The sequence below is a fragment of the Aphelocoma coerulescens genome, chromosome 26, assembly GCF_041296385.1.
Source record: "Aphelocoma coerulescens isolate FSJ_1873_10779 chromosome 26, UR_Acoe_1.0, whole genome shotgun sequence".
Lineage (NCBI taxonomy): Eukaryota > Metazoa > Chordata > Aves > Passeriformes > Corvidae > Aphelocoma > Aphelocoma coerulescens.
In genome coordinates, this window is record NC_091039.1 from 7,545,201 (window position 1) to 7,572,643 (window position 27,443).

Here is a 27,443-nt window from a genome sequence, read left to right on the forward strand (position 1 = left end):
CGCATCTCCCCTTGTGCAGGGACACATGAAGGAGCCACCCAAGGCAGGTGTCCCCCTGAGGCTGATCAGACACAGTGGTGGGGATGGGCAGGGAACAGACCAGTACGGACCAGTCAGAATGTGGGAAGTTGAGCTACAGTGTGGGGCAGTGCTGGGATGCAAAGCCCAGCTTTGATTTCTAAATAAGTGCTGGCCTTCCCAGGGTAAGGAACAGCTTTTGCCATAAATTTGTAAACTTTGCTTCGATATTAAAAAGGAAGAATAAGAGATCTTCAGGTGACTATGACAAACAGGTTCTACATTTCACCTAATGAAGAAATTCAGACTTTCAGTTGTCATATGCCCAGATTCGGCGCCTTTCTGACAGCTGAATTATGATTTTAATAATTTAAAAGTGCTACTGTGAGCCTGTTCATGTATAATAAGCACAGAGTAGTGTTTAAAATCAAAAGCAGTTTAGAGAAAAAGTGGTCACTGCATTACAAGGAGGAGAATTGTCTACCTCTGAATATTAAACTATGTGAACTCTCCAGTGGGAAAACTCTTTGCAAAGTAACTCTAAACTTCCCATACGAATGGGATGCAGAGATTGCACTTGATCCTGGCTTTGTGTGTGCCCAAAGCAGCAGCCTGCAATGCCCACTTTCCTCTACATAACCTTGTCAGGGTGAGGGTTTGGCCGCTCTGCTCGCAGAGGTTTTAGTTCAGAGCAGCAGAAGCTCAAATCTATAATCTCAGTCGCAACATCTGTAAGATGGAAATGAAATATAAGGGGGAAAAGTGCCCTCCAGGCTACATTCCCCTTGCTTTGATTTCATTATCTTTGTACCTGTCCATGGGAATGTTTGAAATTCTACTGCAACTGCTGCAGCACACTCCGTTTTCAAACTCACAGCTAAACACAGACAAGAAGCCCCTATCCTGCTCGATTAAGTAGAAACCAGATCATGTCCTGTCCATCACTGAGTATTTTCAGGACGGCAACCCATAACATCCACTTGAATTCAGCAAATCTGTAGTTCCTGGCAAGTCAAGTGAAGAAACAACGACTGACATCGCAACGAGACACAACAGATACATCAGCAGCTTTGTGTGAACAGCATGGCTGGAGTGAATGTCAGAGAGAGCAGAGCTCTCTCTCCCAGGCCCTTGCACTTGGGCCAGCTTTTCCCTCCTGCAAAAATGAATCAGGACCTGCTACTCCACCACCTTGCTCCTCCTGAACTCATTTACCAGGGTGCCGAGCATTTGCCAAGTGGGTGTAAGTGCTTTTTCTGGTTTATACAACTGCACACAAATTGCAGGAGTTGTAAGGCAAAGAACAGTCAAACCCTCAACACTTCCAGCCCCTTCTCGAACATGCACCCAGGAAAATGCTGAGGAGGAGCTGAAGTCAAGCTCCCAGTACATGCTTGCCTGCTGCTCAGGAAAAGGAAAAGTAATACTCACCCCAGTGTTGTCATGGTTACAATAGTGTACCAAAAGGAAGCAGGAATACTGGTGAATTTGCTTGCCGAGGACCCTTTCTCTGCATAAAACATCACAGTTGCAAAGATGATGATTGCCATAGTGAGGGAAAAGAGGAGAAAGCCAAGCTCGGAGGCACAGCTCTTCAAAGTGTAGCCCAAGATTCTCAGGCCTTGGGAATGGCGAGAGAACTTGAAAATCCTGAAAACCCTAAAAACCCTTAGTGTGACAAAGGCTCCACTGACATCCTCGTTGTTGGTCATCACCAGGCCAATGTAGTAGGGCATGATGGCCACCACGTCGATGATGCTCATCACGCTGCGGATGAAGCGGTAGCGGCTCGGCGCCGCAAAGAGTCTCAACAGGTACTCGACGGTGAAGATCATCACGCACGCCGTGTCCAGGCAAAAGAAAGCCACCGCGTAGCGCTCCCCGCAGGGCAGCTCCTTGTTCCCCGGCACGGTGCCGCAGGGCACGGTTTCCACGACGTTGGTGATCACAGAGACGGCGATAAAGAACCCGGTGACGTAGTAAAAGACTAAGGCTAAGGTGCTGGTGTGGGGGTTCTCGAAGGCTCGCCACATGGTCTGCCGGAAGCTCAGCGAGGGCATGGAGCCCTCCTGGTTGTTCTCCGAGTCATTGTCATCCATCAGCCGCTCAGCGTTCTCCCGCTTCCTGTCCTTGTACTCTTCGTAGCAGCAGTCCCCGATGATTTCAGGGAGGATCCCGTAGAAGGCGAGCTCTTCGTCATAAGCAGAGATGCACTCGTACCTGGGGTAGTGCAGCTTGCCAGTTCTATAAAAATTGAGGATGCACCTGAAGACCTCGGGGTCCCGGTCAAAGAAGTACTCCTTGGTGTCTTCGTTGAAGAAGAACTCCTTCTCCGTGCTGCCCAGGAGAGTGTCCGGGTACCTCTCCAGTGTAGTCCTCCAGGTCTGGAAGCGCCTGCCACTCACATTGAGGATGATCAGCTCATCTTGCCTCTTGTTTTTCTCCGTTGGAGCCAGCGGCATGGGACAGTTGGCCACTGGCATCCATCCTATGGCAGCCGCCCTGGCGAAGGGCAACCACGCTGCTACTCCTGCTGCCATGATGAGCCCAGGCCGTGTTACTGGAGATGAGGCTTGGGATGCTCCTGGGACCTGCTGGGAGTCAGACCAGTTCCATCTAAAACACAAAACAGAAGAGAACACAGCACACAGTCACACAGGGCGTCCTGCCCCGTTGGGTTGAAGAGTCCAGGATCAGCACAGACGCGAGAATTTAAAACCACTGGCTTGCCCCCACCTCCCAGGTGAAGAATGATGCTGAACAAGGCACATGATAATCAGCTCAGCGGGGTTATGGCATTATTATGGATTGAAATTTTGAATAGCAAATGATTCCTCATTAAAAGCATTTTAAAAGTAGCATAAACACAGTAATTTATATTTGCTTCCTCACAAACAAGACTAATCCATAATTCCCCAGGTGTAAGCCTCATGTGCTCATCAGTTTAACTACAGCTGTCAAGAAAGAGCTGGGAACTCCACTGAAATCAGCCTGCAGTGGAATCGTACACCACGAAAACCCGCGACTGGGCTTAGCTGCATTTCCAGTCCTAAATAAGCTCAGTATGTTCTGAACCTCGCACTAAGAACGTCTTTAGTTGAAAGAAATGGAAATTTTTCTCTGGTTTTCACCAGTTGTCTTCCATCTTTAATGCTAGGCCTGGCCTCAGCAGCAGTTTGCTGCTGCTCTCTTTCATTTAGAGGTGGGGTTTATTCTTGGGAAATATTGCAGCCCTCCACTGGACCAGAGCAAAATTCTGATTTTTGGGGAAACTTTGTTCAGAATACCTGAGCACCAGTAAGCTTCAATCCCAGGTGTGACGGCTGATGGATTAAGCTACCAAGTACCAAGAACATCGGAATGAAGGAAGGCTCCAAAGCTTGAGAATTTCTTTCCAGCAGGAAGATGCTTTGCCTGTTTCCTGGTTAACAGGGGCAGAAGTCCTTCAGCTGAAGAACTGAAGGACTCTTAGGCTGAAACAAAGTATGTTCACTGCAGTCTTGGATTTTTGTATGAGAAATATCCCAAGTGGTCCAGATCCTCAGCCACTGGAGGCCAACATTCTCTTGAAGTTTGAGTAGTTTTTGTGTTCTGATGTAGCCATGAATTTATCTTTCTGATCTTTGGTCAGAGTTCTTACAGTCTTTAACTTTTGTTTTAACTTGCATTTACTTTCACTTCCCTAGAGCTTTTCTAATTCTACCATGAAGTTATCTGAACAAAGGTGCCATCATCATATGAGATGCATTAGGAGCCCTATCAAAAATCAATTTATCAATGGAAATTCCATTGATTCCACTGACTCAGGCCCTCAGAGCTTAATTGTGTCTTTGTAGGCAGTTTTACTCTAAAGTTTTTAACTTACATGAAAGCTGCCATTCCAGCCAGTAAGGCTGCAGCATTATTGATTCCAACAGGCCATTAAAATACTGAATAAAAAAATGATGGAATCAGTCTGTGGTGAAAACGACTGAAGTGCTCACAGAAATGCTCTTCCTCTTCGGGGCAAATTAATATTCATCACCTTAATGTGGAGCATCTTTCTCTGCAATTTTACTATCTAAAGGACAATTGAAATCCCTCGTGCGAGCATCTTATTGCTGCTGAGAGCTTTTGTAATTACGAAACATATAATAATCCATAGTGATGCTTATCCCAAGGAGACACTTTGCTTATCTACATGGCACTGGAGCAAACATCCCACAATATTTCCCTCTAAAGAATTGTTCAGCATTACAAAGCACCACTTTTTCTCTCCCCCTAAAGAGAGAATTTATTGCGTTGATCGTGCCAGACTGGCCACCCTGGGGACCAGGCTCTGTCATCTGCGCGAGGCAGAGCTCAGCACTGAAAACTTTCTCTGCATGACTTTGAAAATCTCCCCCAGCCCTCAGCTGAAAAGGCATCTCCAGGGGCTCAGTGGGCTCAGACTGCAGCTTTCTACCACCAGTGGTGGATCTTTTACCTTTTATGACACATTTAAGAACAGGAGGCAGCAAAATAAGAACTATTTCATTCATTGATCACCAAATATATGCAGGCAAATAACCGAGAAACCAAGAAAGGGCATCTCGTTCCTGCTTTCCCTGCTGGCAAACTGTCTTCCCTGGGTTTTGATTTCACTTAGCACCATCACCAGTGTCCTTCTGCCAGGACTGACTGGTGACCTGACCAGTTTCAGTGCACTGGATCCTCATCTTCCCTGATTTCTCAGGGGAACCACGTTAGAAATCTCTTCTGTACTTTCATAACTTTGGTTGTGGATTCCAGGTTACCTACATTAGCTGCTGAGGCACTATAAATACTTCACATATAATTGTTCCAATAAAGCACTGGTAACTCATACGTGACTTACACATTTTTAAATCCATTTTTAAAAGATAAAATGGGTCCTTTCATGCTGGCAGGATATGTGGGGAAGCTATAAATATCTCAGCTATGAAAGGGACAGGAGATTAAAGCAAAAGAGAAAGAAAGGGGAATTCTTCTGTGGAAGTTTAGTTCCCATTTCTCTGGGTCCAAGAGATGCGGCGGGACAGGAAAACAGAGCGCACCCAGCTTAATTTTCAAAGTTACATTGAATCTGTCCCATTTGATCCTCAAAATACACAAAAGATTACTCTTTTTCAGCTATAAATCATCTGAAGGAACAAGAGTGAGAAGAGAAGTGAAATTCTCTCTTGCAGAGGTTTTGCTTTTTCTTGTCCATGACTCCTTGGAACTCTACCACTCCCTGAAGGAAGTGAAAGAAAATTGGGAGAGAGAGAGGACTGGATTTATAATTCTGAACTGCACAACCTAAGCTGAGTAAAAAAAAAAGATGAAGTACCCAGTTTATCTAGAATGTTGAATTCCAGAATGTAGAAAGAATCCTCCTTTTCTGCCTGCTTGGATTTTGGTAACTGCTAACCACCCTGTTTGGGCTGGTGAGCAATTGGCTGGACTCAAAATCTAATGTACTGTTGACAGTCTCTGGAGCTCTCATAGAAAACAGACACACTTTAATTCTAACAAGCATATATTTAGCTATATCCATATTTCTAATTTTAATTACCATAATTTCTGCATGTAATTTAAAAGGAACTGGTTGACAGCAGACCGGCACCCTGTTGATGACATTTAGAAGACTGGTACACAAAATAGAATGATTTGCCTCCTGATTTAAAAAAGTATCTGTAGAGAAAAGAAGCTGTTTTCTTTAGGTAACTCTGGGGACAGTGAAACAGTCAAACAAATCTGATAGAAAAGTCTGAGCACGAGCCCCCTGTCCCCTCCCAGGACTCCCGACCCCATCGGATCCCTCCCGACCACTGCTGACTCCACTGCAGCCGCTCCGGGGGGACCGTGGGCTCATCCCAGTTTGGAACAAAACCCCAACAGCCAAGGCTGGGCCAGGAAAGCTCTGGAGGAAAACTCGATAGAGAACAGTTATGACTGTTCACCTAAAGGGTCAAGAAATAAAGGATGGATTCTTACCACTTCAGCTCCCACAGCAATGCCACACTGATCAATGTCTCTTCATCATCTCAAGAGAGCAGAGACAAACCAAAAATCTCAGTGTTTCCCTTTCTAGAAGCAGACAGGGCTGGTCTGAAATCCAACCGATAAACATACTGCAAGTTCCTTGATGAAAACTGCTAATGGGAGTGAAGAGCCTGGAGATCATTCCTTCTTCCCTCTCCTATCCTTGTTGGGTCAGGCTCAGGTAGCAAAGACACCTTTGCTTTAAAGCAAAATATGCCAGCCAAAGCCTCGGTGTCTTCTGTCAGTCACACATTCCTTTCCCTTCACAGCAACACCAGAAAATAAAACTTCCTGCAAAACACTCACTCCCTCAGTCTGTTGGGGAGATTTAGGAGCAAAAGCAACAGGCTTAGGATACATGCATGCAAACTTCTCCCCTCCCTCCCTCTCAGCGAGCCCAGAGAGCCCCATCTTGCCGGCTCGCAGCGCTGCCTTACCTGGCAAGGAAAGACACCCAAAAGTAGGGCTGGATGTGGGGAACGGGAAGGAAGGGGGAGCAGTCACTCCTCAGGATAAAAGGTGAACTGTGCTGCCTGCCTCTTGACTCCCTCTCTAAATGCAGTCAGAAGCAATCAGTAAATGTGATCATCATTGTGAAAGTATATATAGAGAGATGACTAAACAGCTTCTCCCTCATCGCTGCCGAGACGGAGGCTCTCCCTGCCTCTCTCGCCTGAGCTCGCTTCGCGTTGCCCCTTCCCCTTCCAGCACCGCTCGGAGCTTTCCCTTCGCTGCCCAGCCCAGCTGGGAACGGCACCCGGGTCCCGGAGATCCGCCGCGGTGGCCGCGGCCGGAGCTGGACCCGGCTGGTCCAGGGAGGCAGGCGGTGGAGCGCGGCTGGAGAAGGGCGGTGTGAGCTGACAGAGACGCCGGCAAATGGAGTCGTTAAATACACACCAGAGCCTACCCTGCATGCTAATGTGCCAAGGGGGAGATGAAGGGGGGAAAAGTACGGGATGAACTTCGCGGGTCTCTCCCGGAGCTCCCTGTGTGTCCCTCCTGGCTCTCGGTCAGGCGGGGACAAGGCAGGAGGGATTCCTTCTGGACCAGGAACTGAGCTATTCCTCCGGCATCACAAACCTACAACCAACACCTTGGCCAGGGCAGAAGGCTACATTCAGGAATAAAAAGAAATCATTCAGATTTAAACCGATCTTTCCCTATCTTCTCCCTTCTTCCTTCCCACCACCTTTCCCTTTGCCCCTCGCCCTGCTGTTCTGGCTCGCTCTGCTCCTTTGCAGCTCTTACCAGTCCTGTCTCCACACCACCTCAGCATCCCTCTTTCATCCACGGCCAGAAGTTGGACTCGGCACGCTCAGAGACCCGGCAGCCTCGCTCATTTATCTGTTTGCTGTCGAATCTCCATTAAGTAAATAACCATAAGCCCAAATCAGAGCGAGCCAGCCTTGCCCTGCTCTGCCGGGCAGCTCCCGGCGGTGACTGATGCGCCGCAGCGATAGTTGATGACTTCCATAAAGTGAGAGCGATACGTACACGAGCGAGCGGGGCTCGCCTGCCTCGCCATTGCCTCGCCTCCCTGCGCGGCTCAGCTCCGCACTTTATCGCCGGCAGTGCGGGGCTGGCACGGGCTGTGCGGCCACGGGCCGGGATCGGCAGCGGCGAGGGGCGGGAGGGAACCGGGGCCGGGGGTGGGAGCGGCCGGGGGCACCCGCTGCCCCCGCCCCGCCCGCAGGTGAACCCCCGGGCCGGCGCGCCCCGCATCCCCCGGGGCCAGTGCCCCCCGCATCCCCCGGGGCCAGTGCCCCCCGCATCCGCCGGGGCCGGTCCCTTTCCTGCCCCCGCCCTCCCGGTGGACCCTCTCACCTCCGCAGGGCGCTCCCGGCCGCGGCCGCCCGCCCGGTGCCTCCGCGGCCATGAGGCTGCCGGGAGCGGAGCGCGGGGCTGCGCGGAGTGCGCGGGCGCGGGGCGGCGGCGGAGAGCGATGGGGAGCGGTGGGGAGCGGTGGGGAGCGGTGGGGAGCGGTGGGGAGCGGTCGGCACCGCGCGGCGGAGAGCGGCGATGGGCACGGGGCTGGCGAGCAGCGGCGATCGGCGGGGCCGGGGACAGCTCCGCGCAGAGGGGAGGCGGCGCGGGGCGGGGGGCGGCGGGGGCTCCCCGCACACGGCCACGTCCCCGCACACGGCCACGTCCCCGCCCGCCGCCCGCCCGCAGAGCCGCCGGCAGGTGTCACCCGGAGCGAGCGGCGCCGGGCGCGGCAGCCCGGGATGGAGGAGCTGGGCGAGGGGAGCGGGTGCGGGACCCCCGGGATGGAGGAGCTGGGCGAGGGGAGCGGGTGCGGGACCCCCGGGATGGAGGCAGCGCTGGGCGAGGGGAGCGGGTGCGGGACCCCCGGGATGGAGGGAGCGCTGGGCGAGGGGAGCGGGTGCGGGACCCCCGGGATGGAAGCAGCGCTGGGCGAGGGGAGCGGATGCGGGACCCCCGGGATGGAGGCAGCGCTGGGCGAGGGGAGCGGATGCGGGACCCCCGGGATGGAGGCAGCGCTGGGCGAGGGGAGCGGGTGCGGGACCCCCGGGATGGAGGCAGCGCTGGGCGAGGGGAGCGGGTGCGGGACCCCCGGGATGGAGGCAGCGCTGGGCGAGGGGAGCGGGTGCGGGACCCCCGGGATGGAGGAGCTGGGCGAGGGGAGCGGGGTGCGGGCCCCCCAGGGCAGAGGGCAGCGCAGGGCAGGGGATGGCCGGTGGCCACAGCACTCCCGCAACGGGGGCCCCGCACCCGAGTTCCCGAGCCGGGCAGGAGGGGTGTGTAGGGAGGGGGTCCAGCGGGTTCCGGGGGCTGCAGGGGTTGCACTGTCAGGGGCAGAACATGCTCCCTCAGCTGCATCACTGTGAGCAAGGGGTGTGTGTTGGGAGGTCCGATGTGCCTCTGGTGCCTTAAAATAAGGGAAACAGGGACTTGGTACGGCCAGCAATGACCAGGGGCCGTTTTCCAGGTGCCTTTCTTCCCAGAGCTCTAAACCCAAGACCTTCTTAAAGAAAAATAAAACAACAACAAAAAAAACCCACCAAAAAACAAAACAAAACAAAACAAAACAAAAAAAACCAAAACACCAACCAATTAAAAATAGGGAAATACCTCCAAATACTCAATATTTCAACACATCAACGGTCTGGTTCTAGAAACTCTGAAATCAGGACCCTGAGCATTGAATTAGTAAGACCACAAAAGACCTCCAAAATCATGAAGTCCAACCTGTGACTGAATCCTACCATGCCCACTAAACCGTATCACAAAGTGCCACATCTACTCATTTTTGGAACACTTCCAGGCTTGGTGACTTCACCACTTCCCTGGACAGCTTGTTCCAATGCCTGACCACACTTTCAGTGCTGAAATTTTTCCTAAGATAAAACCGAACCTCAACCTGATAGATCTAATTCAGGGTCTAATTTCTGATAATTCAATGCAATTATTAAAAAAATAACACTGATTTCTGAATATCAGGTCCTGGGTAACCCTTCCCAAACCCAGTCCTTCCCCAATAACATTTGTAATATGCATTACAGTGTCTGCAGAGTAGTTCACAAGTTCATGCAAACACAGTGCATTATAATCTTTGGATCACGGGTATTAAGAGTTGTATACTGGACACAAGAATAGTTGTGTGCAAACTGAATCCTAAAACTTCTATGAGAAACTTTCAGCGGCTGTAAGAATTTAAACATATCCGAGAACCCTGAATCCATCTTTATTAGATGTCTTCAGAACTGCTTTCCACTTTTAAACCCTCCCTGTGTCTCCACTTGCTCTTTCCCTCTTGCAGATGCTCAGAAGAAAGCAGAACCAGAAATGTCATTTGGCTTTTGCTGGTATAAGAGATTTTTCTGTGATTTACAGTGTCACCACTTCATAAAGCTTCCTGACTCCTCTCTCTCTGGGGCGTGCTCTGGCCTCACTCTCTGCTGGTGCTGCCCTGGCTGTGATTCTGAATCGCTTTTCCCCCATGACTCGGCCCCTTTTAACTTCCCATCTCTATTAAAAAGCTAATTTGGGAACTCTTTTTCAATGCTCCCAATTTTGTATTTTTAAATAGAGTATGAAAGTCAAAAGCAAGCTTGCTGCAGATAGTCTGAAGTGAAAATATTCCTTCTTCTCTTACTTTTTTTATCAATATATTTTCTCTGTTTCTTTTTCTCTCTTCTCTCTTTAAGTCTCTCTTCTTTCCCTCTTTTCGTTTTGCTCTCTCACTCTGCTTTCCCCTTCTCTCTCTTTTCTAGGAATTACTCCTTAGGTTCTACTGCCCCAATTATAGATTTTATTAAAACTTTTTGAACAACTTTTTCTCATTCTACTACTGAAAAGTAGAACCTGCTGGTGTTAAAACAAGCCATGTAACCAGGGAAATTATGGAATGAACTATCATGGTTAAATATCAATATTAAATATAGTTCACTTAATTTTTTTCCCCTTACATTTTCTTCTGTGTTTATATCCTATGCCTCTACAGTGTATTTTATTTATTGTGTTTGTTCTCTACATTGGGTACTCTTCTGCATAAATTCTGCATCTAAATACCCCATTCACCTCGTGGCTGTGCTGCAGAAGTTCTGCAGTGACAGTTGCAGGAACACAGCCTGGCTGCCTGAAATTACAGCTCCCATAACACCGGAGCTCTGTAGTCTGATTATGTCCCATAGACTGTGCTAACAGTTCCCTTGCTTTGGCTCCAAGCTGGTGGAAACACCTGCATAGCCTAAAGAAAGGTCATTAATGTGATTATGCAAAAGAGTCGGTCTTTGTAACCTTAAAATTAAATGTTTGTTTCAGCGCCTTCATGCCACAGGTCTGGCAAAATCGGTTCAAGCCCCTTCCTTGTGTGTCTCTCATGCAGAAAATGCAGTGTCTGCTTTGGGGGTGGAAATGGTCTTCACTAGGACCAATCTAAATTTTCTTTGAGACAGAAAAACACTGCCAAAAATTGGATCCCGATGGACAGCCCCTATCCCAGCCCCGCTCTGCAGCCTTGCCGGGCCTGTGGGCCTTTGGAAACCAAGGGCTTTGGTTCAAGGCCATCTCTGATTCACATCGTGCTCAGTTCTTTCCCCCTCTGTGTCTGGAGATTTTCCAACCCAAAATAAAGCCTCAGCTGCATTCTACCACTTCTTCCTAAAAGGAGAGAGGAAGGAGCCGTGGATGGGGTCCAGCAGCAGCGAGAGTTACCCAGCAGCTGCAACATTTTCTGCTCAGCTGATGTTAATGAATCGAGAAAGGGTCACACACGACAGTGGAGGGAAAAGACCCTTGAAGGGCAGGAGTGACACCGAATCAGGGCTCTGATTGATTGTCCTCTGTCCTGTGTCCCTTCCCGGTGCACTCCATGGCCCAGGCCCATTTCCTGTGCAGTTTTCATGTCTGACAGCCCAGGCAGGACTTTACACTTTGCTCTTTATCCAACTGCTCTGCAGCAAGTTCCTTTTGCAAGATTTGCTTCCAGCCAGTTGGGAATTCTTGTAATTATGAGGCGACCCAGGCTAAAAAGCTCCAAAGTGAGCAGAGCACAAGGCAAGTGCACTGCTTTGATCTCACACTCGTGGGTTAACCCGTCACCATCAAAGCAATCATCCTCAGTTGCTGCCAGTGGAGAGCCCAATTAAAGAATAGCAAAAAACCCCAACAAAGCCCAAGCCAGCCTGAAATAAATGATCAATGTTAAATTATCAGGTTTGGAATGATTACCAGAGATTGAGTGATGCCAAGGGTTTTGCTGCCACAGTGAACAACACAATAAATTGGAATTGCAGTTTTTTGGTGGCTCATAACCAGTAAATCAGGTCTGGGGAACTATACACTTACTGCAAATTTAAGGAGTTGTTCTTTCATTTCAAAGAGTGCATTTTAAATCAAGTCAACAGCCATAAAGCAATATCCAGCCTGCCTAGATATTGTCTGGGGAATGAGTCCTGTACTATCATAATTCCTTTTTATTATTATTATATGTGGGGGAATGGAGAAGAAATTTGGTAGTGAGATTGTCCATGTTCCTCCACCAGGTGAGCCTGGACCTCCAGACATGGACAGGTTTTCCCAGCATTTCCTAATGGCCAGGGTTAGATGGTCCCCACACATTGCTGAGGAAAAAAACCCCAAGAGGTGGATTTAGCCCCAAACCAATTTATCATACTGAACTCCTCTCTATATATGAGAATCCTAATAGGCAGAAATAAATTTATTCCTTTATCTTGGAACAGATTAAAAATAACTTTACCTGCAGACAAATTCTTTAACTAGAATTCAAGCTTAATCTTATTTTTTTTAAAATATTGAATCTAATAAGATCATTATTTCTGCCGTGCTCTAGCAGGATGTAGTCTCCCAGCTAAAGGGAAGGTGCATCTGTGTCTCAGTAAGGGCTAACCTGGAATTCAGATCTTAATCCTCAGTACAGACCTTTGAGAGAGAAAGAAAGCTTTTGTTAATGCATAAATTTAAACTTGCTCCCAGCAGCAGCAGTAGCTGATAGCTTGAAAGTAAATTCAGTTAGTATTTTTGGATAGTCCAGAGCCAAAGGAAGCTCTTCATGAATGGAAAATCTCTCATCTAAGCCTCTCAAGGAGCTCAAAAGGGATATTTATGCAAACATCTCTCTGAGCAGGAGGTGTTCTTGCTCTTCATGTAAAAAGACACAACTGTCGGGCTTGTTAGGAAAATGTGTCACATCACCCAAAATGCAAGATTTATTGGTGCTGAGTGATGTTACCTTTATTGCAGGGAGAAGGGAGGCTAATCAAGACCTACTGGCACATCTTGTTAAATACAACTGGGTTTGCTTATAGCAAACTTCAGGGCCAAAGTCATTGGTAATTCTGGGTTTGTATTAGGGGAGAAGCCAGCAAATCAAAAGAATGGGATTTTTCAAAATCACTGTGCTCATGTTTCTGACCAGGAAATCCTCTGTAATGAAAACTCATATTGCTCACCAAGGAATGAGTTACACCAGCTCCTTTTTTCAATTAGATAAGATAACCTTTACTGTTGTAGCTGAATGCTCAGATAATGTATTTTCTAACCCTGTGTACAAGGAAGAACATGCAGAACACGGCACAGTCTGGGATGATGCAGCAGGACAATACACCCAGCTTAAATGGGAATACAGCAAACGTTGAAATGGCCAACAATAACTCCATGTTATAGCACTTGAATGGAGTTCCATCCAAATGATGGCTTTGCTCTTGATGAAATGTCTCAATTTATGCCACTTCTTGTTTGGAGAGCTCTGAGTTTGCAGACATTGTTCAGTTTCTCAGACCACAAGAAGCAGCTCTTTATTTCTGTTGATGGCAGAAATGGAGGCAGATAAAATTCCTCTTTTTCTCAGTTTTGAAAATGTTGAAGAATCTTTCCTCACAGTTTATTTGTTGCAAAGGCCCATTGCCTGGGATATGGCCTTCATCTGCAGGAGGAAGCTGAGGAACAGGGTTAAATTATCCTGGAGGAATGACACGGGTGATTAGGAATTTGGATCTGACAATGCCTTTATTGCTACTGCAAACAGCAGCAGAAAGAAAGGAATTAATTTATTATCTATTATCCGTATATTATAGATCCAAACAAGACTGTACCTTATTCCCTGGCTGCGTTAGGGGCCGGGAACAGGCAGCACTCTGTGCAGGCACTCAGTGGGTTCAGGATCAGATCCTCAGGTGTAAAGCTTAATGAAAAGCAAGATAAATATTCATGAAAGGTCTGATTTTATGTGACCTGCTTTCCACCTGAGCTGTGATCCAGGCTGCTGATCCAAAGAATAGATTCTGATTTCCATCTGATAAGGCTTACATTTTTTGGCAAAGGGAGGCTCAAAAATAATCCTTCTCTGAGCAGATAAATCATCTAAAGCACTCAAACATGCAGGCCAAGGTAGGGGTAAATCTGCTTGCTGAGTTCCTGTGATTGCTTATTTCCAGGAGTCCCTCCTGAGAGCTGATTTTGGGGGAGAGGCTGGGGGTGGCTCAGTCCATGGCAGAGGACACGGAGCAGGGCTGTGCCCCGGGGCCCGGCAGAGCTAACCCTGAGCACTCAGCCCTGCGAGGCGCTGGCTCTTTGAAGCATTCAGAAATACTTCAGTGTTTGAAATGAAGATCCTGAAGGCCCAGCCAGTCAAGAGGCTGCTAACACACGGAGTAGACAGGCACTAAGTGCTTCGCTGGGCTGTAGCCAGGGGCTGACTCTGTAGGATCCCAGCCCCTATCAAAATGTGGATTTTAGACCCAGCTGATAATGAAAGCTCTCACATGGCACTCGGACCTGCTGCTGCAGTGGAGGTTCTGTGCCGTGGGCTCCTTGGGCAGCTGAGTGGAATCAGCTACAGCCCTTCCTTGGCATGGCAACAGCACCGAGGAGAAGAGAGGGGTTATGATTATTTACTAATTAATCCAGTGCAAGTAGACTCATGAAAAATGTTCATTTAGAGTTGCTGGTGGTTCACAGAGCAAGACCAGAGCCCCACACGCCATCGAGACATTTCCCTGGGTTCGTCCTGAGGGACCCTGCAGGAGAGCAGGTCTGAAAAACAAATTCTGCTGGCAAGGAAAACAAGCATTTACAATTCTAAACAACAAAATGAAATCATGAAATAAGCAGGACTTTAGGTTCTAACTAGTGCTGGAATGTTGTCTAAACCAATGTATGCATCACTTACCTGAGCCCCCAGGTGCTCAAGGGACTGGGATCACACTTCCAACACATTTCTTTGTGAACACAGAGCTGTGCAAGGGATGAGTTATGGTACAGGCCCAGATCTCCCTCCTGGAGCAGCAGCTGCTCTAATTCACTTCCATCGAAATCCAGATTCGGCATTAGCAGCTCCTGCAGGGGAGAATCAGAGCAGAAGAGAAGAGAATTTGGCTCAGGGACTGGTCAATCCTGCCGACAGCCCTGCCCAGGGCTGCTAAATGAGCCTTTTTCTCTGCACCAGCTCAAAATCCAGGAGTTTTCACAAGTGCTATAGTAACAAAAAGTGCTATTAAAAATAAATAATTATGATTACCACTTCCTGACTTCTACTCATAGTTTCTCTTCAGGAACAAAAGTAGGGATGGAGAATTCTCATCTGACCTTCAGACAGAAGGATAAGATGCACAGCCACAAAAAATTGCAAACAGGACTCAGGATAATTTTACCTAATCTTGAGAATACAGCAACAGGCTTCCCAGGAGGATGATGACATTCAGAGCGTGAGCTGTTGCTAAGCTTTTGAAAAACATTTATTCTTTGGCCACAAGCTACTTCTGGTCTTTGTCATTAGCAGAGACATTTATGTCAGAAAATGTTGTTCCTTTTAAAATATTCTGTGATAAAAGGCACTTAGATGTCCAGTGTGAGCTTTAAATTAATGCTGAAGTGGGGCTGTGCTGCAGGAGCTGCTGACTCCTCCACGTTCCCATTTCACTCTCAGCAGTGCCAGTCTTCCCACAACGGGTTATTGCTGCAGTCTGAGGCACAAAGACCAGAGTCGAATGATTTTTTTGACAAGGACACACTTTGCTCAAACAATTTCCCTCCCAATTTCTTAGATCAGTGTCTGGTCTACTTCCACAACAGCAAACAAGTGCAAACTCTAACAAACCACAAACTGGCTGTTGCCATCTCTGCTGGCTGACTCCTGGCTCCAGAAATGTCACTGCTGAAAGGTGTCACTGAAACACCGGGGCTCTGCAACAGCCCTGAACCTAAACTCATTTGTTTTGGATGTGATTCTTTTCTTATTTGTTCTCAGAAAAACCTTTCCTTTGGCCGTGTGTTTAATTTAACAGCACTGAGTTCTACTTAAACAGAGGAGCTTTAATTCCCTAGGTTTTGCAGAATTAAAGCCTACTTATGTTATTTTGTTCTACCTTGTAGTTATTTTGCTCAATTCCTTTTGAGGACAAGCTAACAACATTCTCCCAGGTTACAAAAATTACACAAATTATTCCTAAATCTGGCATGGAAACAGCTGGTTGTGAGCCATTTGCACTGGAGGATTGAACCTTAGATCACAAAAAAAAAAATTTGGGAGAAGTTCAGAAAAGCACAGAGAGATCAGATGAACCTTGGCTGTGACGCTGATGGGACCGTGTGAGAGTGGGATCTCTTCCAGGAAGCTCAGCTCTTCCCCTCCCAACCAGGGCCAGAACTACCTGGGAGCAGTTTTCGCTTTTCTTCCCCCGGCGCTTCACTTTTCCTGCCCCTTTGTTGGTGTGAATAGAGAATTTCGATATCCAGGCTGACCTCTGAGTCCATGTGAAGGTTCAGGGGCTGGATCCTACTGGAGGCTCACTGGATGCCCCCATTGTAGATATTGGCTCCAATTTATCCTGTCAGCTTTGGCATCTCCCTGTCTCCATCAGATCCCGTTTGCTCTCGGTCTCGCCAGTGGCAAGAGGGTCTCTGGGATGGTGACTCACAGCAGGATCCTGAATCTTTGGCTTTGTTCTTTGAATGATGCTCTGGAGGTGCCTGTTCCCACAGACTGCAGAGGAGGCTTGCATAAATCACAGCTCTAAGAAGGATGAATTTTTGGAATCTTGGGATGGCCGCTGGAGTGAAGCACAGACAGAGCTCTAAAGGAGCTGGGTGGGAAGGTTGGCGTGGGGAGAGGATGGAGAACGTGGGATCAGGACCTTGTCGTGCTTTCAGTGATGTGGGAGAGAAAAGCCAGGGCAGGTGCACCCCGAGGAGCTGCCGTTTGTCTCCACACTCTTTGCTCCAGCCTTGTCCAGTGCAGTCCTAGATTTTCCTGCAGTCAAGTCTGAGGAAAAAAAAACCAACCCAGTACTGTGAGTGCCTGACCGTGTGTGTGCCCTCACCCCAGAGCTCCACAGAACCTGCACTGATTTATCTCATTCCCCCTCATTTCCTGCATCCAAAGAGCCCGGTGAAAATCTGCCAAGGGCTGCACTTCCTGTGAAGGACAGTGCCTGGCAATTACTTGGACAGAAGCTGAGTGTGTTCAATTTGGAGATAATTATAAATCTATTTAGGAAATCAAAGAAGCCACAACGTATTTTTAAAGCAGAGTATTTTCTACTCAATGCGGATAAAAACAGATAAACATGGCAATAAAAGAAATATTCAGCCTTCTCATGTGGGCAGTCTTCAGCACCACGTAAAAGCATTTACCCTTTTCATGATTTAAAGATAACATTCTCTTATTAGATGCTGATGATTAGTCATCAGATGCAGAACAGAGCACGTACCAAAGTGAACCCACAATTATTTCATTCCAGCAGATTAATCTTTCCTTTCAGGAGCTCATCACCCAAACACTTTTGTAACGTGGCCAATGTATTACGAGTTCCTCAGAATTCTCTAACAGCATTGCATCGTCCTAAAACCTTTCCGTGGTGAAGCAGAAATTGGTGTTTGGCAGCTCCCTTTTCCTCAGCCCAATACTGATGATTTATTGGACATGGTGGGATTCAGTCAAAGGCTGGACTCGATGATTTTGTAGGTCTTTTCCAACCTTACTGATCCCATAATTCTATGAACCTGTTTCCATTGCACAGTCACAGAGTGCTGGGAATGTGTCCCCTTGTGCCACCGGCATCTCCCTGCTGGGCTCAGGCACCACAAGGCACGGTCATAAATCACTTTCTGACCCTCCTAGTGTTATTGCTGTAACCTCTGGGCAACTCCCCCTTCACATCTGTTTGTTCTGTTCTCCAAATGAGAAATGCCAAATCCACCGATTTATGGAATCCCTTTGTAGTTCATATTAAGACAAATAAAACAGTGCAGGGGTTGTTTCGGGTAGGATGGCAGGGAGCAGCAAAGGCAGCAGAAGAATGAAGTGCAAGGCTGGAAAGGAACAAGATGATCAGAAAAGGGTGGATGTGGCACTTCACATTATGGTTTAGTGGGCAGGGGGCTGGACTGGAGGATCTTGGATCATCAGTGGTTCTGTGCTCCTGGGGCAGGCCTTGCTCACGGGCAGGAGGGATCTGCAGGGCCCTGGTGCCTGTGCCAGCCCCAGCGCACGTGGGAGCAGCCGTCCCCAGCGGGGTGTCCCGTCCCTGGGGAGCTGCCTGGGCTCTCCCTGGGGATAAAGAACAAGCAGGGCTCAGCTCTGGTACCCTGCCTGGCTCGGCTGGGAGGGAAGGGAGCTGCTGGGGCCAGTGCCCTGCAGGCACAGGGGGCTGTGCCGGATGGAGCTCCCAGGGTCCGCACGGGGCCCCCACAGAGCCCCAGCCACGTCCCCCACGTCTCCTCTGAGCACCCCAAGCACCCTCTGGGCTCCCCATCCACTCTGGGTGCAACCTCCATTTAAAGGCATTTTTCTCCTTGTTCAATGGCATTAAAGCACGCTGTGAGTGCTGGGTGGTGATGCCACAGCTGTGCCAGGTCCGCCCAGAACACGACAGTGAATCAAATGAAATATGAGATTTATTGATCTTGTCTGTGCCGCATTGTTATTCACACTGAGCGAAATTCACCCCTAGGCACAGGACAAACATTAGAGTTGGGAAAAACATTGCAGCTGAATGTTTTATTTGGTGAAGAAAATGCAGGTTTGAATCAGTTGCAAGTGCTTGTAAATTCATGTTGCATTTGTCAAAGGGTTTCAGTACATAAAACATTTTTCAGAAAATCAAAACATTTACTATTGATGCTTATTAAATGCAACATCTACATTTTAAGATCTGAAATAGCTTTTCATTTTAAATATTAATAAGATTTACTTTGAAACTAATACTAACCCCTGAAAAACAAACCAGTATTTTGCTTAGGTTCAAAAATCAACAAAACACAAAAATTATAAACAAATATCAGGTAACTTCAATTTGGAAAAAAAACCTAACATTTTCCAGGTTGATTCAAAATATTCCCCCATTCTTTTGGCTTAGCCCATGAGAAATCCATCACCCCAGGTCTGCTGAGCTGGAGCAGGGCGTTTGTGCCCCTTGACTGCAGACACGAGCCCGGCGGGTGCTCCAACACCCCTTGGCCTCAGTGGAATTTTCTGTCTCTGGGCTTGTCTTGCGCTTGTTTTTCCAAGCTTTTCCCAAGTGATATGAAACTAGAGGTGGATATCAGGATGTTGGGGTGCTGTGGCACAAACTTGTACTTTGCTGAATGTGTTGAGGCTACAGAGAAATATGTGGAAGAAATAAAATAATAAAAAGAAATGTGTTGGAGGATTATCCTGCATTGGCAACAGATTTACATCAGTGCTACACAGAGTCAGCTTTTTAAAAAGTCTGTAATAATTTAATGGGCATTATTAAACAATATAGATCCCGATGCAGCTGCTGGGGCTCCTGCCTGCAACAGTAGCATCTTGTACCTTTTATTTTTAATCGCTGACGATGTTCCCCTCTGTTCATTAATCTTGCATTGAGGTGTTGTTCTGCAGTGGGCTGGCGCGGCTGCCAACGCCAACAGCGCTCCAGCGCATCCTCAGGGAGGGCTGAGGCAGGGAAAACCTCCTCAGGCACCAGTTTGTGGTGTCTGTGCCCTGGGAGAGCCGGGCCAGGGGCACTGGCAGTGCTGGAGGTGCCCGAGGTTCCTGCGCCGTGGTGGGGACGCGGCTCTGGGAAGGGAGAGGGGAAAGGTGGGACCCTCGTGGAGGAGAGGGGACAGAGCAGGAGGGTGGCTGGGGACCCCAGAGGTGACCCTGTGCCCACAGCACCGGGGGTTTCTGCTGTCACCGCGATCCCCTGGGAGCACCAGGGGTCTCTCACAGAACAGCCGTGGGGTGACCTGATCTGAGCCGCCAGTCCCCGGCTCCTGCAGCTCCTCCCTGTCCAAGTGGCCTCTAAACTCCATCACTGCCTCTGCCCTGGCACTTGCACAGGGTGTTTGCACTGCAGGACACAATGGAAACAGCCCTCAAAAAGGGGAAAGAAAAAAAAAAGAATTATGTAACCCTAAAGGAAAGAAAGTGGAGAAGTGTGGAGATAAACCAAGACAGCCAAGGATTTATTCAATGAAATCCATCACATTTGTCTGGGATCTGCTGAATAGGAGCCTCATCAGCTGACGGAGCCTATTTTTCCAGCACCTCCTCAATCATCTACTTTGTTCATTTTTCCCATCAACCATATATGGCCTCCGTGTCAAAACATCATTTTACCATTATTGTCTATTTCCAGGATGTCTTTTATTATCCTGATCTCATTTTGCAGCCCAGAAAGTGGCACAGGGTTGGCTCTATTCCCTCAGGTTTATGAAAGACTGCGGCAAGAGGGAAGAGTCTTTCTGCTCCTGTTCAGCACCAGTCCCAAGCCCAAGGCTCCCCACCAAACCCACTGGAGAAATCCAGGCTGGCCAGGTCTCCTTGGCAGCTGGACTTGCTCCTGTGTGCCCACAGCTGGGGGAGCTGCTTTAAAAACCAAAAATAATAATAAATAATGATTTAAAAAATCTGAATCACACACAAAGTAGATGTGATGGGATCAAACTTACTTGTGGAAGAATAGAATCACAGAAGCATTAATGCTGGAAATTGCCTCCAAGTCCAACCTCCAAGTAGTACATGAGTAATTATGTAAGTAATTACAAAGTGCACATTTTTCAGCTAAACAAGATAAAGCTGGAGATGTGCTAATGCAGCCTTTCCCAGATTTATTAAATATTTTGCTGTTTAGGTCATTAAAATTTTAAAAACAGCCACAGCCAAACAGAAGGGGAGGAGAATGTTTGAAGGGTATCCTGACTTTTCCAAGTATTAATGGGAAAATGTGTCCCTGCATTGCTATATGTGATTCTTTAGGCTCTAATCTATCAAAGGGATGCAATTCTTAGGGTCTGGACAGCTAATTCTCTGCCCTGGAATTTACAGATCATCATGAAAAACATTAAAAACATTGGGGAAATGAGTTCAGGTCCTCCAATTGCTGAATAATTAAGGGTGACCCTTGTCCCAGGCAGGGTGTGTGCTATCCATCACTGCATTACCTGTCTGCTTGGCAGGGTTTTGCAGGTGCTTTAGAGCTCTTATTATATGTTGTTTTTCATTTAGATGCAATTTCTTTTGTAATGAGGCAGAACTTATTTTCCAGCCCCTACAGGTGCCTTTGTCAGCTCTCCAAATTGTGCATGAAGAGGCAGGTTCCCAATTGATCTCTCAATTAGGGCTCTGTTGATATTGAATAAGTGAGGGTTCACCTGGCTTGGACACAGCCTTGTCTGATTGTGGGCCAGGACCTTCATGTGAAAAGCACACATTAAAAAGGAAGGAAAGAGGTTTGGAGGTTTGGGTGTTGTTTTTCACCCTTGACTGTACAGGGTGGGCACGTGGGCTGCTGGTTTGGGGCCGAAGCTGCGGGGTGGGTTCAAGTGCTGACCACAGCCTGTGGTCACCCTCCCAGTCTGTGGATGCAAAGGTTCTCCAGGCTGTGGAAAATCCAACATCTGGGATGTTCCCAGCTGCTCTCCCAAGTCCTTACGGTCCAGGGTGCCAGGTTCCCAAGCCCTGCACTGGAAAAATGTAAAGCAAATTGTGGCTGCAGCTTCCAGGGGGTTGTCCTGGGGGTTTGGCTTCACCTTTAAGAAGAAAGAAACGCAGCATTTGCAGCACAGATGAGGCCCCAGTTTGCACAGCAGTGATCTGGTTAGGCAGGCAATTAACTCAGCCTTATTGACCACAGCCCAAACGCCTAATGGAAGAAGTCTGGAAAGTGCTCCAAAAATTATTTCCTGCTAAATCAAAAGCTGAGATGAAAGAGAGGTTAATTTACAAAGATGGGCAGAAAGTTTAATAGCAATTTAATTTTTGTGAAAGATGTGTGTGTTGCTATAGCCTGACATTACGGAGGAAATTGCAACAGTCCTGGAATCAAGCTCTGTCTGATTTTCCTCCTGACTTTGGACGGTTCAGTTTTATGTGCAACAATTCATTTGATGGCAGACTTCAAGTATTAGATTTACAGTAAAAATCGATGTGAGGTTACAGGCCCAGGCTGAGTTTATGTCACTTTGACACCAGACACGAGACTGAATCCCTGCTCCGTTATCCATGCAGGGATGGGATGGATCTGCCCCAATCTCTGACATCCTGAGCACAAACACTTCTTCCTTGTGCCAGGATTTCCCTGCCTGCTGCCAGCAGCTGCTGTCCCCCCCCAGCTTCTGGTGCAAAGCTGACCTTTTCTGACTCCTTTAGCCACTCTGCAGAACTTCAAGCAACAACAACAGCTGCTCTGGAGATGGGTCACCTCTTCTAATCTGATGGAAAAGTTTGTTTGCCGATGCGAACACATGCCCAGAGAAATTAAATCACATCTTTGCAATTAATCGTGCGGAAAGGATGGGAAGAGGCTGGGTGAATTCCTTAACATCTCTTACAGACAAAATCTTCCCTTCCATTGGTTTTCCACAGCTAGCTGCAATTCCTTCATTTCTCACAGCATTCCCCTATATCAAAAATCTTTAGCTTTATTTTCACTGCTTTAAATTTTAAAGGCAGCACTTATTGCTGTTCTTGGGCTGTGGTACTTGTGCTTTATAAAGCATTTTTTTCCCAAAGGACAACTCCGTGTGTGCCAGACATGTCGCTGCCATTGATCCCAGAGACCAGGCACAAATCCATGCATTTTTGGAGGTGTGCTGTCTAATATCAAAATGTTTGAATTAGCTTGTTACACGAGACTGCCAATGGACTGGCATCTCTCTTAAAAATATTATGAGCTTTCCTAGGGAGCTGTAGCCTCTTTGGTATACATGAATTCAGTAATAACTGTAATTATTATGAAGTTAATATAAAACATGATGTCTCCCTCTGCCAATTCAAGGGCAATAAGTGTGAAAAACAGCTTTTCTTTGGATTGCACATGGCTCGCTCTTCCCTGGGCTGTGGAGCAGCTCCCGGGTTTCCAGCAGGAAGAGCAGCTCCTTTTGCCTTTCCCAGCACTGGGGGATGTGGGGAACACACGCTTCTCCCCCCGGGCCCCCCCGGCTGTGCTCTGGGGGCTCCTCAGAGCCCCAGGAGCTGCTGTCCTGCTGCTCCTGCGGTTCCCAGCCCAGGAGCCCCCGGCTCAGAGCAGCACCCCCGGCTCGGAGGCTGGCGCTGGGAGCAATCCCATCACTTGAGCAAATATGTGTGCTCTGGGCATTTATGGCTCTCTTGGCAGCCACCAGAACTGAGTCCATCTTCCTTTTATGTCTCCAGATTGTTCTTTAAACACAGAATTTCCTGGAGGGGGCATCCAGCCTGCCAGGCTCTCGCCGCAGCCTCGCCCTCCCTCTATTTATGGCCCTTCTCGAACACCTCCACGGACTCCATTTACTTTTTAATGCAGCAGATGAAAACCAATTCTGTCAGGCTTTTCTTGTGATTCTCTGCCAATGACACCATCGCGGGATGCGGGATCAGAGCCCGGCAGGAGCCGGGAGCTCTCCCGTGGGATGCGCTGCCTTCCAGAGGATGCTCCCGGCCCTTTGATGCTCGTCCTCAGATGTGCCACCACAACGCCCCGCTTGGATCTTCCCGCAGAACGAGCTGAAGCAAACTTGATAATGAAAAGAGCCTTGATGTTCACCTGCTGCCTCTCATCCTGACAGGAAAACCAGAGACACTGCCACTGAAATGATTTTCTGGTTGCACCGTGTGCCTCGGTGCCGAGGGAGGCACAGCCCCCCGGCGGCACTGCCGCTCTCGGGGTTCCTTCTCTGCAGGTCAACACCCCGCTCCTCTTTTAGATCAAAATGCTGAGCACAAACCTTTGATTCATCGCGTCTTTTTAAGGCAAAGCTAAAAATAGCAGTTTCAAATCCTCAATCATATATAATTAGTCCTGCATTTATTTTTCAACAGATGTTCTCTCCCTGTTGCTTTTGAACAGCGAGTGGTGAGTGGTGTCTGTGTCTGCACGAGCAGCCAGCGAGGGAGGGACCTGCAGCACTGCAGCTTTTCCATGGGAATGCTTTAGGAATCGCTGCAGTGACTCCCCGCAGCCCCTTTGCTCTGGCCTCCACAGACAGTTTCCTTCTCACGGACAGGGACTGAGTTCCCCGGAGAGTTTTCACTCGAGGTTTTAGAGGCATAGTCTGAGGAAATCCATTTCTCCTGCCTGGAGGCACTAAGGGAATTAAGGCTGCCACAAGATGATGGATCAGCAAAATTTTCCCTAGGAGATCAGATTAATAGGGATTATAGAAAAGTTGCAGTATATTTATCAAAAGAAAAAAAAGAATTAAATTCCTCCTCCCACCATCAGAACTGATTGTAAATTAGGTAAATCTATTTTCCTTTAAAAGAATAATAACCATAGATCAGACTCCCAGAATCTATATCCCCGAGGGCTCTGAAAATGTATTGAATTAATCTTGGCTACAGGAGCAGCCCAGATCTTCTGTGTTAATTATTGTGCATCTAATTTGCCTTTTATATCTGGTCTGATAAGGCACAGGAGCTCGTCAGATAAAACGAGCTGTCAGGTGAAGCAGGGACTTGGGGTGATTCAGCCGTAGATCATCCGGAGTTAAAACTCCGGAGGCACAGACAAGAGCCTGAGGAGTGTCAAGAAGGGCTTAAGAAGTCCTAAAACCCCTTTCCACTGAAAGTCAGTGTTTGCTGCTGCCTGGCAGGGAGGGAAGAAGAGCTGCACAAAGCTGTTGTCATTTCCTCCTCTTCACTGCTGTTGTGGATTTTCCTGAATGAATTAGAGGCTGCCAGCAGACACTGTCACAGCAGAATGGCAGAACAAAAACACTTCTGAACCTGGACTTGTAATTTGCCTGCAAAAACAAAGATGCTGTTAAAAGAGTTGTGACATTTCCTTTGCTTTCAAAGAGACTGCCAAGATTTCCAGGCTTTTGTTTCATCTTTTCCTTTCCTAGTGTTAAATTATTCCTCATTTTCATACTGTAAATTTACATTAAGATGGTAAATGAAATGAATTAAAGTATCTGAGCTTAAAAACTTGTGGAGGCCTGGCAGCAGCAGTGGCTGAGGAAGAGGAACTGGAGCCTGGGTTCCCCCTCCTCCTGCCATTGGGGCTGCTGGTTCCCTGCCCTGCTTCAGCCTCTCTTCCCTTTCAGCTCCCTGTGGCTGTCTGTGAGCACATCCCTTCTCCACAGAGAGCTGGGATCTGGAGCTGTGCTGCCTCCATCCTGGGATCCAGCAGACCAGAGCTGATCTGCTTTCCCAGGGTTCTGTTAACACCAGTCTCTCGTCAAGAAACCTGCAGTTTCTTCCTAATTCCAGTCCAATTATTCTAGAGTGAGGGGTGTTTATTCCATTTTATCTTTTCTGTGCAGCTCTTTTATAATGAAGAGTTGGATTTCCCTAAAAGCAGAGACATTTTACACAGAAGCTCTGCACCAAGGTCTGAAATGTTTAAAGCTGATTGCTCAGTGATGGTTCCAGCAAAAATGACAGAGGGCTGAAGGTGCAAAGCACCAAAGTAAGCCTCACTTGATTCCACTGCCCATGAATGTTTTAACCTCGTTTATCCTCTCAGTACTTACAGAACCATTTCACATTTGTGCACTTAAAAGATTAAATAAAATAAATGGAGATGATTATGACTGCCCTGAAAAGCTAATGTGCAAAGGCACGGTGTTTCGTGGCTGCTGGAATTGTATTTGTGCTCTTTCCGTACTCTGCAAGCTTTCCAAAAAGGGGATGATGAATCACGCCGTCCCCAGCTCTCTACTACTAACGAGAAAGCTCTTAGCAAGATGCTCTTTATGGTCCCCTCTCAAGTGATAACCAGCGATGCTCCCCTCCTTCCATGTCACAGGGAGATGCCAGCTGGGTGGCACATGCCAGCACTGGTGCACAGCCTGCAGCTGGCTCCAGGCCTCTTCAGATCCTCGAGGTGATGTGTAAGGAATTTGGCTGTTACCCTGTTGCTCACTTCAGCTGTGGGTGGAAATCACAGACTTGTTTAGGTTGGGAAAATCTTTAACATCATTGAGTCCAACCATTCCCCCAGCACTGCCAAGCTCATCACCAACCCATGTCCCCAAGGGCCACATCCACATGTCTTTTACATCCCTCCAGGCCTGGGGACTCAGTATTGCACTTTCACATGAATATTACAAAGCTCTGGTTTCTTTTTGCGAAACAATCCAGTTGAGAGATTTAAACCTGTAAAGTTTAAACTCGCCTCGAGATGATGATGGCTCACTCTGTATTTTCTTGGTTCCTCAATTCATGCCACAGCCTGTGGATGCATAAGGGAAGAATTAATTCAACTCACCGTGTAGCTGGGGTTTGTGGCTGGGGTTTGGAGCAGGTAACACCTGTGGCTCGCGGAGCCGGGGCTGCAGAGCTGCTCCCTGTGCAGGGAGATGGGGGCAGCCTGGGCAGGCTGGGGCTTCCCTCTGCAGAGCCATGAGCTCTCTCAACTCCCCCGGGGCAGAGGCAGCTCTGGAGCCCTTCCCTGAGGGCAGTGGCCGCGTGTCCGTGCGTGCTGGACTGGCGTGGGCTCCATGGACACAGAGCTGCCTGCCGGAGCCACTGCAGGGCTCCTCAAAGCACCAAAACACAACCTGCTCCAGGCAGCCTGAGCTCCTTTGGTGCTTCCTGGGGGAAGGAGGCCTCTGTTTCCATGCCTGTGTGATTCAAAGCTTTCCTAAATGGAACAAGAGGAGAGACCTGCTTGTCAAACTCCTCTCAAACTGCTTTTCCATCGGCTGTCGCGGGTGCTGAGCTGTGCAGGCGAGCCCTCTCTCGGGTGCAGCTAATGCAGCTCCATCCCTTTGCTGTATTAATGGCATTATTTTCCTCTGGCTGGGAAGTACTCAGGGCTTATGTTGTGACAAGATTCAAGCACTCAGTTGTCAGTCTGAGGTGCTGGATGTCTGTTTTCTAGTCTGCTTTGCAGCCGCAGGGAGGGGAAGAAGATTTTTCCAAAGGCAGGGAAGCACATCACCTCCTGCCAACACCTTCGGACCCTCTTCCCTGCAAAAAGCCTTTTCTGGGAGCACCAAAGGGCTGGGATTTTTCAGAACTTCCCTACAAGTTTGTTATTCCTCATCAAATACCCGTTACTTTAAGCAACTAATGTCAGATCAAGATCAAGCAACACTCTGGTCTAAACTTTATGCCTTTCCCTGTAATAATTACTGTTCAACCCAGTGCTTTATGGAGGCCTTTGACTTTACTTTGAAACAGGCATTGCTGCCTGGTGCCAAAGACAGTGACTAAAATGAAAAATCTTTGATCTAACTCAATATCACAACTTCTTTTTTCATGTATTAACATAATCTCTGTACTGAAATTAATCTGTGGTGTGGCTGCAGTCTGTTGAAGATTATCTGTATTAGCATTCAAGATGATGACTTTTTTAAGCAGTAGCAGTTCTTACTTTACAAGCAGCTCCTATTTTAGGAGTGTATCTATTTCACCCTACAAAACATCCTCAGGAAAAGTTTAGGAGGCATTGGCAGAGGAACTGGGTTTACTTCTTTGGATGAAATTGGCTGCGTGACTGTGCAGCTGCTGAACCGTGCTGGGC

At 48.0% G+C, this 27,443-nt stretch overlaps 1 protein-coding gene across 2 annotated transcripts in view; it reads right to left on the reverse strand.

The window, feature by feature from the left end:
* KCND3 (potassium voltage-gated channel subfamily D member 3) overlaps positions 1-2,558 on the reverse strand; it is a 101,584-nt gene extending 99,026 nt beyond the window's left edge. For both annotated transcript variants that reach the window (XM_068995802.1, XM_068995801.1), the window contains exon 1: positions 1,450-2,558. In XM_068995802.1, coding sequence (XP_068851903.1) covers positions 1,450-2,558 — 1,109 coding nt within the window. The remainder of the gene's footprint in view (positions 1-1,449) is intronic.
* Between the last annotated feature and the right edge of the window lie 24,885 nt (positions 2,559-27,443).